Raw genomic sequence first — 13529 nt, forward strand, 5'->3', positions numbered from 1 at the left:
TTCATCCTGCAACACCTCGACCATCCAGGGACGTACGCCAGGATCCTGTTTGTAGACTTCAGCTCGGCCTTCAACACCATCATCCCAGACATCCTCCACCAGAAGCTCACACAGCTCAACGTCCCATCCTCCACCTGTCAGTGGATCAACAGCTTCCGGACGGACCGACAGCAGCAGGTGAGACTGGGGAGCATCTTCTCCCGATCCAGATCAATAAGTACTGGTGCCTCCCAGGGGTGTGTTCTATCCCCACTCCTCTTTTCTCTGTACTCAAATGACTGCACCTCATCGGACTCATCCGTGAAACTCCTTAAATTTGCAGACGACACCACTGTCATTGGACTGATCCAGGACGGTGATGAGTCTGCATACAGACAGCAGGTGGATTGGCTGGTACACTGGTGCGGTCAGAACTACCTTGAAGTGAACCCACTCAAGACTGTGGAAATGGTGGTGGACTTTCGGAGAACACCACCCCCATACACCCCCCTCACCATCCTCAACAACCCTGTATCGGCCGTGGACCACTTCAGGTTCTTAGGAACCACCATCTCTGAGGATCTGAAATGGTCTTCACACATAGACACTGTTCGAAAGAAAGCCCAGCAGAGACTGTACTTCCTGAGGCAACTCAAGAAGTTCAACCTTCCACAGGAGCTGCTGGTCATCTTCTACACTGCCATCATTCAGTCTGTCCTGTCTTCATCCATCTCAGTGTGGTTTGGCTCATCCACAAAACAGGACAGGTCCAGACCGCAACGAATAATCAGGACTGCAGAGAGAATAATCAGAGCTGACCTTCCCTCCATCCAGGACTTATACAGGTCTAGGGTCAGGAAAAGAGCTGCTAAAATCTCTGCAGACCCCACACACCCTGCACATAAACTGTTTAGAGTTTTACCTTCAGGCCGTCGCTACAGAGCACTGTTTACTAAAACCAGCCACAGAGACAGTTTCTTCCCCCGGGCTGTTTCTCTGATGAACATTTAATAGAGTTCAAAACAACAGCATACAGATTTTGCAAATGCACCTTTTTTATTAGATATGTGTATATTGTACATTGTAAATATGTATATTCTGTAAAGCAAAAACAGAACAAAAGAGCAAAGTGTACCGGAGGCAAATTCCTTGTTTGTATGTACGAACTTGGCAATAAAGCTGATTCTGATTCCGATTCTGATCACTTGTCCTCAGCCTTCCTGTTAATTTTACGTCTGGACTCTGGTTTGGTTGATCCAGAACATATATGAAGTGATTATTTTGGAATTACATCTCTCTTTATCTTCAGCTTTCTAGCAAACACCTGAAGGTTTTGGGTCAAACCTGATTGGTAAATATAGAAAAGTAATCCCAAACCCCCCTCCTTGAACCGCTACCTTAATGTGGTGGAGGGTTTGAGTGCTCGAATGATCCTAGAGGCTAGTGTAATGGAACATTTTTTTAAATGGTCTGACCTCCTTTTTACCTCTCTCCTCTCTGACCTCTGTGTTTTGGGGTACTTAAGAGCAGATGGGCTCTAAATTCATTATCAGGAGTTTTATGGTTAACACTCCCTGAAGTGTTGTGTCTAAAGTGATGGTAGATGGGTGCTCTCATAAATAACCTGGTTACCTCTGACCCAGGGTGGGGTCCAAACTCTTTTAAGTTGAGATAACACCCACATTCTGGTTTAAATACTGTCTGTAAATTCTGTTCGTGGCTCTGCTTCACTGACTAAGCTCAGTGACAGGGTCTTCAAATGCTGATATGCCTTTGAATAAACTTTTAAAGACAAAGTCTGGTCTTTCTCTTGTTAATGAGTTGACTTATCTCCCACTTTGATAAGAAAATCCACAACACTAAATTGTCTGGGGCTTAAATGCCCCTGGTAGGGTCTCCCAGGGAAAACAGGCTCTAGGTGACGGGTCTGACAAAGAGCGGTTCAAGAACCCCTCATGACGACTATTAAATCGCGGCACGTGACGTCGCCCGTGTTGGGGTCATCCATTTTGATCGCACATTTTGACGCACGCAGCTCAACAGACGTCGCAGCTCTGATGTCACTGGGAGTATAAACCGGGCTGAGATGGAGAGTTTCGTTGCCATTTCCCACCTGTCTCACAGGACAGCGCATCAGAGGCACATTTCTGGAGAGACAAAGCTCGCAGGTAAACTTTTGCTCTACAAGGCCATTCCCAGAAAAGCTTGAAAGCTGGAAATCTGTCTGATACGAAAAGATCAGAGGATTTATTTGCCGATCGAAGACCATGCTACACTCGGCGCAGGTGGAAACCCACAGAGGTTCTATGTCCAAGGAGATGAGTTTTCCTCCTTGTGTAATGCAGTCGACTAACGGTTCATCTTTTCCCCTCCTGGACGGATGAGAAATTACCGTTTTTTCTTTAATTTGATCACGGACGCGTGATCCCCCCTTCCCCTCCTTTTCTTCAGACCTGATCCATCCTCAACTGGTGGAGAGCAGAAATCAACTTCAAAGTAATTTCGTTCTTTTCAGATTAAACCGTATAGGTTCATTTAGAGGTCTGGGCAGGATGAGGCAGTTAAGGTGATGTAGGATCATCAGTAGTTAATCTCAGGTATTAACTTGTTGCATGCTATACTGATTGAATTATGTTATGCTGAGCTGTGTTTTGTTTTGATTTGCTGCTGCGTTGTTAATGTTTTGTCTGGCTGATCCCAAATCAGCCAGGAGTTAGAAGTTGGACTTTTAAAAGTTTTTAATTCAAAGCAGCTGCGGTCTGGGCCTCGCCCGACCACTCTTTGTTCCAGTTTTATTGCAGGAGATTTTCCAATGAGTTTATGACCCTTTGTCAAGATTTAGGGCAATCAGCTGGTTGTGGCTAAAGGGGCGTGGCCCCACCGTTTATCAGCTGATCGCTGCAATCCAGACATCAACACCAGGAGGATTTCTTTCCATTTAACCCAAATTACACATTTTGTCCATAAAACTACTGGTTTGATCTTCATAGACACTAAATGCACATATATGTTTTTCTTTCATTATTATTGTTAGGTAGTCATTTTTATTCCCTTTGTGTAGAATGGTGCTTGTTAGGTGAAGGTTTTGGACCAGAATAATGGTATATCAGGATTATTCGGCTTCAATAAATCTTCATATATACATAATTAAGAGAAGCGTTTGTGTTTATTTCGTGCAAGAGTGATCTATCTGTCAAAACAAGGTCGAAGTTCCCCCACCTTCGGTGAAGTGGTTGTATAAACAGTGACATTATCAATTATTAATGAAAAAATAACTAATTGTAATTATTAAGAGGTTTGAGCCCATAATCACAACACCAGAGGACATCTCTGATTTCTATTCGTAAGTAATGATTTTTGGTTAAGAAATAAAAAAAATTCAAATTATGATTTAAAATTATAATTCTTGATGAATATTAATTAATCAATAATCATAATCCTTACACCCGGTATGGCGGAGCCGGGGTCTCACCCTGGAGCCTGGTAGCTGGGTTGCTCCTCACGGGCCCAAACGAGAAACGCGAGGCCATCCCCCAGTGGGCCCACCACCTGCAGGAGGAACCGTGAGGGACTGGTGCAAAGAGGATTGGGCGGCGGATGAAGGTGGAGACCTTGGCGGCCCGATCCCCGGATGCTTAGGCTGGCTCTAGGGACATGAAATGTCACCTCGCTGGGGGGGAAAGAGCCTGAGCTTGTGCGGGAGGTCAAGAGATATCGACTAGAAATAGTTGGGCTCGCCTCCACGCACAGCGTGGGCTCTGGAACCCATCTCCTCGAGAGGGGCAGGATTAAGCACCTTGCCCAGGGGCACACTGACATGTGGCAGGAGGAAGCTGGAATCAAACCTACAACAGACTACTCGCTACCTACTTAGCCAGTCTCCCCTATAATATATATACTAAAATACATATTGAATATTATTTCCATTAATCTAGCTGCAGTTTTCTTGAAGGTTGTTCTGTCAGCAGCTCATCAGAAGACAATCTTTTAAAGTTTTATGATTTCATATTTTAAAAGATTGCCAACTCTGCCAGATAAAGTTTGGTCCTGTACGAGATGTGACATAATTGTTTATTACACGGACAAAGACTTAAAGAAGAAGGACACACAGCAGCTCAGATTCTCGGTTTATTGGTCAACTTGATGAAAGACTACAAAACGAATTCACAAAAAATCTCTTTCAAGTAATCAAATCTGTACAAACCTAAACTGCATGGGGTTTTTTTTACAGCTCTGGCTCATGAGTCTGACACGTCATTTGTGTGTGTGTGTGTAAACGTGTGCTTGCTTGGAAATGATGCAACTCCTCATTTAGAGATAATCAGACATTACAGTGAACTACGCAAGACACGGCAGACACACACACAGACACACCTGTGTTTGAGATTGTACAGTACAGGAACAGGGAAAACAAAGCACGCCTCCCCCTCTTATCTCTACAAGTATGAGTTTGGTTGCCAAAACCACCATGATGGCAACCTGCCACAGTCTCCCAAAACCCTGCTGTTTCAGTCGGATTACCGTAGAGACCAATCCTGTGGCTTCAGCGTGGCCACTGGAAGTGTGGTCAGAACAAGGGGAAAGTATAAACCTTTCAATAATTTCGCAAAAATGTACATGTGATTTAATGCTCACCTGCAGACGAGACAAGTGTATAGTCCGCGCACGCACGCACACAATCAGACAATTCATTACATTAAATGTTTTAAGAAGTACAGATAAAAAAAGAAAAAAAGCCCTGGGTATAGGTTTGATTTCTGGCTGTTTGGTGAAAGAAAGGAGAAGAGAGGTAGAGGGCAGGAGGGATGGGCTGGAGGTCGAAGAGCAAACTACTGCTGTCATTTCTTAGCTTTCCTGGGAGGAGTGACTGGGCGACCGGAGCCCATGCTGCCTCCGCCGCTGTAGAACAGCTTCTTGTCGGCCGGTTTCAGGATCTGTTGTAGGAAAACAAGAAGACATCAGCAAGAAAAAAACAAAATAAGAATCAAGTCATTTACAGAGATTCGGGTGATTACCTGGAATGAACACATGAGGGTCTCATCTACGCTCATCATGGCCCCTGCGTTGTCAAACTCCCCGCAGTAGTTTGGGGCCGAAAACAGCGTCACCAACTGCCTTTTAGCAAAGAACTCATAACCGTCCTCAACCACCTGAAAACACACACAGGAGAGGGTGGAACCTGCAGAATCTGCCCTAAACGGTCTAGAGGAAGGTCGTCAGGAAAATTAAAAATGAAGGGACGTCATAAATCTGCTGGAAAAGACAAGTCTGAATATTTAGGTCAGAAACAGTCTCAGTTCAGTCAGAGAAACTCCCAACAGAAAAACAAAATCTGTTTCTTTTACACCTTCCAGATTAAATGTAATAACAGAGACTATCATATAAACATCACTAGTGAAGAGGACATTTAGATCTCTATAGAGGTCTGGGTATTCCTCGCTGACCTCTATATTGGAGAAACTAAACAGCTTCTAAAGGCACATGGCTCAGCACAGGAGAGCCAGCTCCTCAGACAAGACCGGGCTGTGCACCTACACCTCAAGGACTCTTAAGGACAGAGAAGATAGATGGTTTGAGGGAGGATTTACATCGAACATGAGAAACCAAGTCTAAACAGAGGAGAAGGCCTCAGCATCAAGCCTGATGTCCAGTCACTTTTAAACCAATCGAGGTCTTCCTGCAGGCGACCCAAACATCTCTCAGTGGTCCAGGCACTAAGTGCTGTTAGAGGACTCTAATCTGCATGATAATTTAAATGTGCAGAACGGTGCATCTCAAACAGCTTGAGAGCTTGGAAGTTCTCCCTAAAAATTACGCATCGACTAAAAATATGGACGTAGATGGATACTCTTAGTCACACCATGGTTTTATACCACTTTATTAACACCCAATACATTTACATCAGTACATATTTAGCTAACAATATTAGCTAAAGAACCAAGGATTAAAATCTACTTCGGGCACAAGTGTTGAGCAGATTGCACAGAATATTATCGGTTCTTGTCACTTTGGGAGGCTGATATTAGCTAATTATACTCGTCTCTGTTAGCTAGCCTGCACTCTACTGCTTAACAGACAGGAGTCCAAACTGTTCTTTCAAAAAAAAAAAAAACCATAATTATTATTAATTGGAGGCAGCAACGCTGCTCATACCGTCTAAATGATCTCTGGTGACTCTGGAAACCTTCCACTGCTTTTTATTAAAATAACTTAAATGGTACGACAGAAAATCTGAACCAAAATCTGGTTTGAATACGTCAATAAAAAAAATTAAAAACTCTTCATATTTTAACGGGTAAATTGGGGGAAAAGGGACTTAAAACATAGAACCTACAGAAATAAACTCACTAAAATCATGAGTCAACATTGACAACTTGGAGAGAAGTAGAAATGAGCTTCAGCTTTTTGTCCCATTGTTGTTATTAAAGAACTTCCACCTGCTGCTCTCCACAAAACATTTAGTCATCAAAAAGCTCGCTGTGAATCCAAAGAGGAAGTTTTGTCCGAAACCTTCCCAGCCGAAGCTTATTGACAGGAACCAATGAGAACCTAACCTTTTGAAAGGATGTAACAAACTGAAGGCTGGGACCAGCTGAACACACCTTAAATTAATATGATATTTGAAATATGATTCTTTTTATTATACTCCTGAAACTATTCTTTTAAATAGGGCAAATATTATTTTGCATTGCTCCCTCAAATCCAGCTGCAACAACAATCTTTAGGCTTAGAACCAAATCGTCACACCAACCTGATGGGCTCGACAAATCAGGTCCATGTCATGTCTGTGGAGGAACTTTGTGACCACGTCGGCGCCAAAGGTGAAGGAGACCCCGCGGTCGTTCTCGCCCCAGCCCAGCACGTCCTTGTCTGGGTCGGCCCACAGCAGGTCGCAGAGGAGGCCCTGGTCGGGCACGTCGGTGGGGCGCATGACCCTTCTGACCTGCTCCATGGACTGGAGGTCCGGGGAAAGGCCTGGAGATTAATACTCAGGTTAAAAGGCAGAATCTGATTGTTTTTAAATTAGTTTTACAATGTGCTTTATTATTAATATTTTTATAGAACTACAACGATTCTATGGTTATGACACTAGTCTATCATAGAGGTTTGATGGAGAGTTTAAAACTCTCAGATTTAAGCATTTATGGATGCACCCAGGACAAGACAGGCCTTTAAGGCCAACTCTTACTGCTTCAAACTAATTTTAAACCCTAAAAATGTGATTAAAACAGATTTTAATTTAGGCTTCATTGTACTACTAGAGCAAGGTAAAGCTCCTTCTTGTGTTTGGTCTTCTGTAACTGCAAGTGTGAGTTTACATGTTGTGCCTCAAAGTTTCTCACAGACACTGCCATTTTCAGATCATTGTTAACTTAAACCAGCTAAATAAAGCTACAGATATACATAAGTTCTCTGTGAAATATTAATCTTACTCCCTGGGCATGAGCTGAATGATCACATACAACATTCTCGAGATTGTCGACTGTTCAATGACACTTACTGACATACCTGTGCTACAAATCCCACTAACAACAGGATAAAATCATCCTAAGTAACCCAGCAGGCTGTACCTGTATCCGTTTGCTGATACGGACAAAATGGTTCATAACTGGAGTCAATTATACGATTCTGTGACCGTTCTGTTGACAGAAGCAACAGAGCAGATATGAAAGACAAATTAACCGTGTGAGAGGAATACCTCCATGGCAACAGAAGATCTTCTCGTCAACAATGGCTGCAACAGGCAAACAGTTGAAGCAGTCGGTGAAGGTCTTCCACAGCTTTATGTTGTATCGCCTTTTACCTGGGTGAGAAAACCACAACTGATCGATCACAATCAAATCCTCGGCGCCAGGTTATTATTGTAGGAGATTTTCCAGACAGTAGTTCAACACTGTGTCCGGCAAAATTGTGAAGTGGAAGGAAAATATCGTTTTAAAAACTTTTACAGATAAAATCTGAAAAGTGTGGAATGCATTTATGTTCAGCTACCCTGAGTTAATAGTTTATAAAACAGAACCACCTTTTTGCTGCACTTAATCCTGCAAATCTATCAGCATATGTCTATCAGCTTTGCAGATCTACAGACTGATTTTTTAATCTATTTTTCTTTGCAAAAAAAGTCCAACTGGATGAGCAGCTTCTGTGTACATCAACTTCCCAGTCTTCAGTTAGTTCCTAAGCCCATTAGTCTTTGCAAAATAATCAATGTTCAAGTCTTGTCACAGGATTGGCAACTCAATTTATGTCTGGACTTTGACTGGGCCATTTCTACACATGAATGTGGTTTTACCCTAACCGTTCCATCTTTGCTCTGGTTGCATATTTAGGGTCGTTGTGCTGGAAGATGTACCTCTGAACAGTATGAAGACTTTATAGATGTTTTCTCCTAGGATTGCCCCGTGTTTAGCTTCTCATCAACTCAGATCTGCTTCCCTGTCGCAGTTAGAGAAAAGCATTCCCACAGCATGACGCAGCCACATTCATGTCTCACAGTGGAGGGATATTGTTTTCTAACCTAACCCAGCTTTAAACTTCTCCACATGTTTCTCCCTGACCTGTCTGCTGTGTTCCTGATGCTGTTTCTGCAATAATGTTCCCTAACGAACCACTCAGGCCTTCGCAGAAAAGCTGGACTTATACTGAGATCAGATTAAAAACTAATTTGGATTAATTACTGATTTTAGATTACTTTGCGCTGGTTTCTCTCACATAGTATGTGAATAAAATACATTAAGGTTTGTGGTTGTAATTTAGAAAACTTTAAGGTGCATGAATACTTTTGATAGACACTACATGTGTGGATGATAGTTATATATAATTAAACCAAATCTCTTATTGAAGATTCAATAAGAGTTAAAAGAATATAGTTTGTAAAAACTGCAAACTTCCCACAACTTACACTCATCATAGAAGCCGTATATTCTGTTAATTGAGGCGCATTCGTGGTTTCCTCTCAGCAGAAAAAAGTTTTCTGGGTATTTGATCTTGTAAGCCAACAGGAGGCAGATGGTCTCCAGGGACTGCTTGCCTCTGTCCACATAATCGCCCAGGAACAGGTAGTTGCTCTCTGGTGGGAAGCCGCCGTATTCAAACAGCCTCAGAAGATCATAGTATTGCCCGTGAACGTCGCCTGAGGGTAAAAAACAGGGTTGAGCTCGATTTTAATTCTGTTCAGTGCAGTTTATTTTAAAGAGTCACCTAACAACAGCCATCTGGAGGCAGATAAACAGATATTAATAAAATCAAATCAATCCAAACATAGACAGTTTCAATTTGGATTACCTACATTCCAATTCAACCATGGGTATAGTACCAGTAGAGGTGGTAAAATGTTTTCTATCTAAGGAAGCCCAGACTGTGCAGCGACCCCTGATGCTGAGCAAGCAGATGGTTACAGTTGTCAGGAACAACACCCTTTTAACAGGAGGATTTATGGTTAATTGTATCATGATGCAGCCTTGTTCCGCAGCAGCGTTCCTGTGTTCAGGGGTAAGTTCCTGCTCGCACACAAACAGTAACATTTTAGTCTCATCTGAACAACATGTTTGCTGTGGCTCACCTCACTGCATCCTATATACAGTTTTTATTATAAGCTGCAATCTCCTGGCCGGCCAGCACGGCGTTGCTGGTATTGGTCCAACTTGGAGCTAAAAAAGGCTGAGAAAACAGCCTTCTGATCCATGTTTGGGGTAATGTGTTAAACATGCCTAAAATCATATAAGCCTGATTTGTTTTAAGCCAAAGTAAAAAAGATAAATTCCTGGCTCTACTGCAATGGTATTGATTGATCAGACGGACATTAAAGCATACTGTAACTTTAAAAGTCAAAGGTGTGATTATCCTGCTGCATATTTGCACAACAAAAAGTAAAGAACTCGGCTGGTGGTCCAACCCTTCCTGAATCAGAGGAGCTTTAACTGAGAAAACGATGTAAAGATGTGAGCCTGAATTCACTGCTGGAGTGACTTTTCTTTATTTTTCTGCAGTACTGCAAGCCTGGCCCATTTCTGAACTTCATTGTTCCTATGAAGTAACACTGAATGGCGTCATCAGCACAAAGACTCAGGAGAACAAGTCCAAGGAGACTCACACTGCAAAACAACACAGCAGCGGCAAGCCAAGATCCAACGACCCCTGCCTGCTTTTAATAAGGCAAGGTCAAATACGCTTTAATATGTCCGGCAACAATATAGAAATAGTTTTCCACCTCTTTCGAGAATTCACCAAAACGTTAAACAGAGATTCGACACACTAGTCCCCTCGTATGATTCCACAGAGCTACAACCATCATCCCAAACCACTGTGTGAAAATGACCCCTGACCCTGAAGAAAACAACTGAGGCTCACCACAAATCTTGAGGGGCGCCTCCAGTTCTAGCAGGATCGGCTGGCTGAGGAAGATCTCCCGGGACTTCAGGCAGAGGCCACGGATTTCATTCTCTGTCAGCTGAACGTTTTTACCAGGTCTGGATCCTTTCACTTCGGAGATGAAATAAAAGACAGAAAAAGGAGCAGGGGTGAGCATAGCTGTGTAAAATACGTCTGATTTAAAGGTAATGCTCATTGAACATGTTAACAAGCGAGTAAAGAGTCAATTACAAACTAGTAACATTTTCTGTTGGATTTAAAACAACGACCAATGTCAAAGAACCTGCAGCACATTTGGTCTTTTTTTGTAGAGCTTAGGGTTTAAAACCGGCAGAGCTAACGGGTCAGGACCCATAGAAAATCCAGACTGCTGTCCATTAAAGGTCACTGTTTTATACTGGAACCTTTGGAAGTTTTCACAACAAATTCTGAACCATGAAAACCACTAACAGTTTTATGCCTTTATTAGTCACAATTTTCAGATTACTCAATCAATATTTATGATATTTTATATCTTCAAGTAGAAAACTCAGGGGCAAAGTGCTATAAATAAAAACACTGAATGTATATAAAAGACTGATAACAGTAGGTGCCGATATGATGGAGCTTCAAAATACGATCCAACAAAAAACTGCTTCATCTTCCTAAGGTTTGATTTTCAAACAATCCCATTTTTGCTGATTCTGTGTTACAGGTTTTTATGTCTCAAAGTAAATTCAGGAATAGAAATTATGGCAGAATTTCATACTTTCAAATGATGCAGCTGTCTTCATTTCTGATTGAGCTGCACCAATCAACTGGCCAGCGATTGGATCTGCTGGTTTCTTCCACCATTTCTGGCCTTATAAAAGCCTCAGCCAGCAGCATTTATATTCTGAAGCACATTTTTAGTTGAATAAAATCAGCTAAAGATTAGAAAAATTTCCTTTAATGCTTATATTAGGGAAAATCTTGTAATTTCTACATTTTCAGATGGATTTAAATCTACCACCTCTATCAAATAAGCCATATTTAGTCTCTTTCATGCATTAAGTCGTTCAAAACCTAAATCAGCAGGTCAGAACTCAAGGAAATCCAGAATCAGAATCACCCAGGAAAAGTCTGATAGGCGTAACTCTAATTTCTAGACCTGGAAAGGTCTTTTAATACTATTTCAAATGAAATTTGACACACCAAGCGGTTCAACATTTTAATACCTGCATATGTGCCCACATTTTTAGGTTTACTGAGAATACTTGTTTTAGCTGTCCAAAATTCTCATATTTTAAGAAAAGGGATCATTTCAGATTTGGGAAGAAACCAAACCAAATTCCACAGTACATATCAAGAAATACATACAAAAAACAACTTTTGTCCAAATCTAAGATGCATGAATAATTTCCTTCCTTAAAACGTCAATGTAACGTTAACAAAATACAGCACCTGGGCGTTTTATCGAATATTTCAGAGGAATTTAAGAATAGAAGCAGGATTTGTATGCTGGAAATGCCGCTGATGAAGCCGAGCTGATGCTCAGGCTCCAGCATAATTTCAGTCCTCGGCTTCGTTTGCAAGACGCCAGATGACTAACCTGCTAGCTTAGCATTGGCGGCTACCCTTATCGCTAAAATGGCACCACTGTACGGATAAATGTATATTCTGGGTCTTACCTTCGAGCAGACGCTGTATAATGGAGTCGATGTTCAACTTGTCGGCTTCCGCCATTTTACTCCCCTATTTTTGGATCTTTTAGTAACCGAGAAAATAAAGATGCTGTGGCTTAAAGTGGCTGTCGAGTTACCCGTTAGCTTAACTACTTTAATCGGCTATCGTTAGCGCGCTAGCTCACTAACCTTGGGGAATAATTGTCAACCTCAAAGTCTGAGGCCGGGATTTGAATTAATGAGGATTTGATGGCTGACATGTGCTGCGAAAATTATAAATTGTCAAAAATATTCAGTAAATACCCTAATTAGCTTTTAAATGTTAGTATTTTCCCGTGAGAACCCCGTTTGTACTGCAGCTTCTGGCACCATGCCACCGACAAAAAAAAGACTAGATGAGCGTTAGCTGAAAATGACGGTGAACGGAAGTGGTCAGACTGTTTTTGCGCTACGATTGGTTAGTCTCCCCATGTAGGCGGTATCTAGGGCGCCCAATCTTCTCTTGGATTGGCTGTATTTAAAGTATGTCAGGATTTGCTTGTCTTGAAGTTACAATAAAAAAGAGTAGTCGTTATCGGTAGGTGTGGCAGGCTGTAGTACCACATAATCAAAACAAATAGGAGAAATTACTTTTTAAAAATGTAACTTTTTTAAACAATAATATTTATTTGATCTAAACATAAATGTTTTATAATTGTAACTAAAATGAAACGTGTAAAATAACATCCCTACATATCAAACTAAAGATAATGATTTCCACAACTGAAATTGTCTTTGAAAAGAACAGGTTGAAAGTCTGAAAATCATTAAAAACCCAAAGATGTGCATTATAAAATGTATTCAAGACGCTAAATAGGTTTTGCAGTTATCTACAATGAAACACCCACTTGGGATCTGCTCATCTCCGATGTGTTGTTTGAACTCCTGACATCTGATGAAGCATTCTTCTATGGAGGCACCTATTCATATTTTCCCAGCAGTTAGAAACCAGCCACTTTTGCAATTTTTAAATATGTAGCAGCTTATCTAGTATCTAAATATAGACTAACAAGTATTAAGCATTCTGCAATTTTGCAAAGTTTTGGTCATGTCCTCAAACAACATTTGAGTAACCTGTATTAGAGCAGAGACAGCTCTAAAACATGCTAGACATCGGCTCTTGTGAACTGGAGTTGAACACCCATGATTTATACACTTTACAATATGATTTTGTCCTCTTTATGCCATAGAGAAAGATCAAATCAGGACTTAGAGTAGATAAGAAGAGTTTAGAGTGGTTTAAATCATATTTTGTTAACCGTCAACATGTTTGCAGCATCCTATCTCACCTTTTTGCTCTAAGCGCTAGAATTAAAAGGATTTTTTTGGTGAACAGCTTGTTGTGGAGCAGTGTAATTAAGCCAGGTGTTAATGACAGTCTTGGCTGAAATAAGACTCATGGAAGGTGGAGGGCTTCGAGACCTAGACTTGCAGTGAGAACTTGTATGCAAGTTCAGGTCTTGGTCCCCAGGTTCAGGTCTTGGTCCACTTCTTTTC

General features: G+C 41.5%; 1 protein-coding gene across 1 annotated transcript; it reads right to left on the reverse strand.

The window, feature by feature from the left end:
* Nucleotides 1–4094: 4094 nt before the first annotated feature.
* LOC124875557 (serine/threonine-protein phosphatase alpha-2 isoform-like) lies at nt 4095–12399 on the reverse strand. The gene is made up of 7 exons (XM_047377772.1): nt 12000–12399; nt 10330–10461; nt 8882–9112; nt 7679–7783; nt 6731–6954; nt 4995–5129; nt 4095–4913 (listed from the first exon to the last, which is right to left on the reverse strand). The coding sequence occupies exons 1-7, from the start codon at nt 12052–12054 to the stop codon at nt 4818–4820; spliced, it is 978 nt and encodes a 325-aa protein (XP_047233728.1). The 5' UTR covers nt 12055–12399; the 3' UTR covers nt 4095–4817.
* Between the last annotated feature and the right edge of the window lie 1130 nt (nt 12400–13529).

This window comes from Girardinichthys multiradiatus, chromosome 10 (assembly GCF_021462225.1).
Source record: "Girardinichthys multiradiatus isolate DD_20200921_A chromosome 10, DD_fGirMul_XY1, whole genome shotgun sequence".
NCBI classification, from domain to species: Eukaryota; Metazoa; Chordata; class Actinopteri; order Cyprinodontiformes; family Goodeidae; genus Girardinichthys; species Girardinichthys multiradiatus.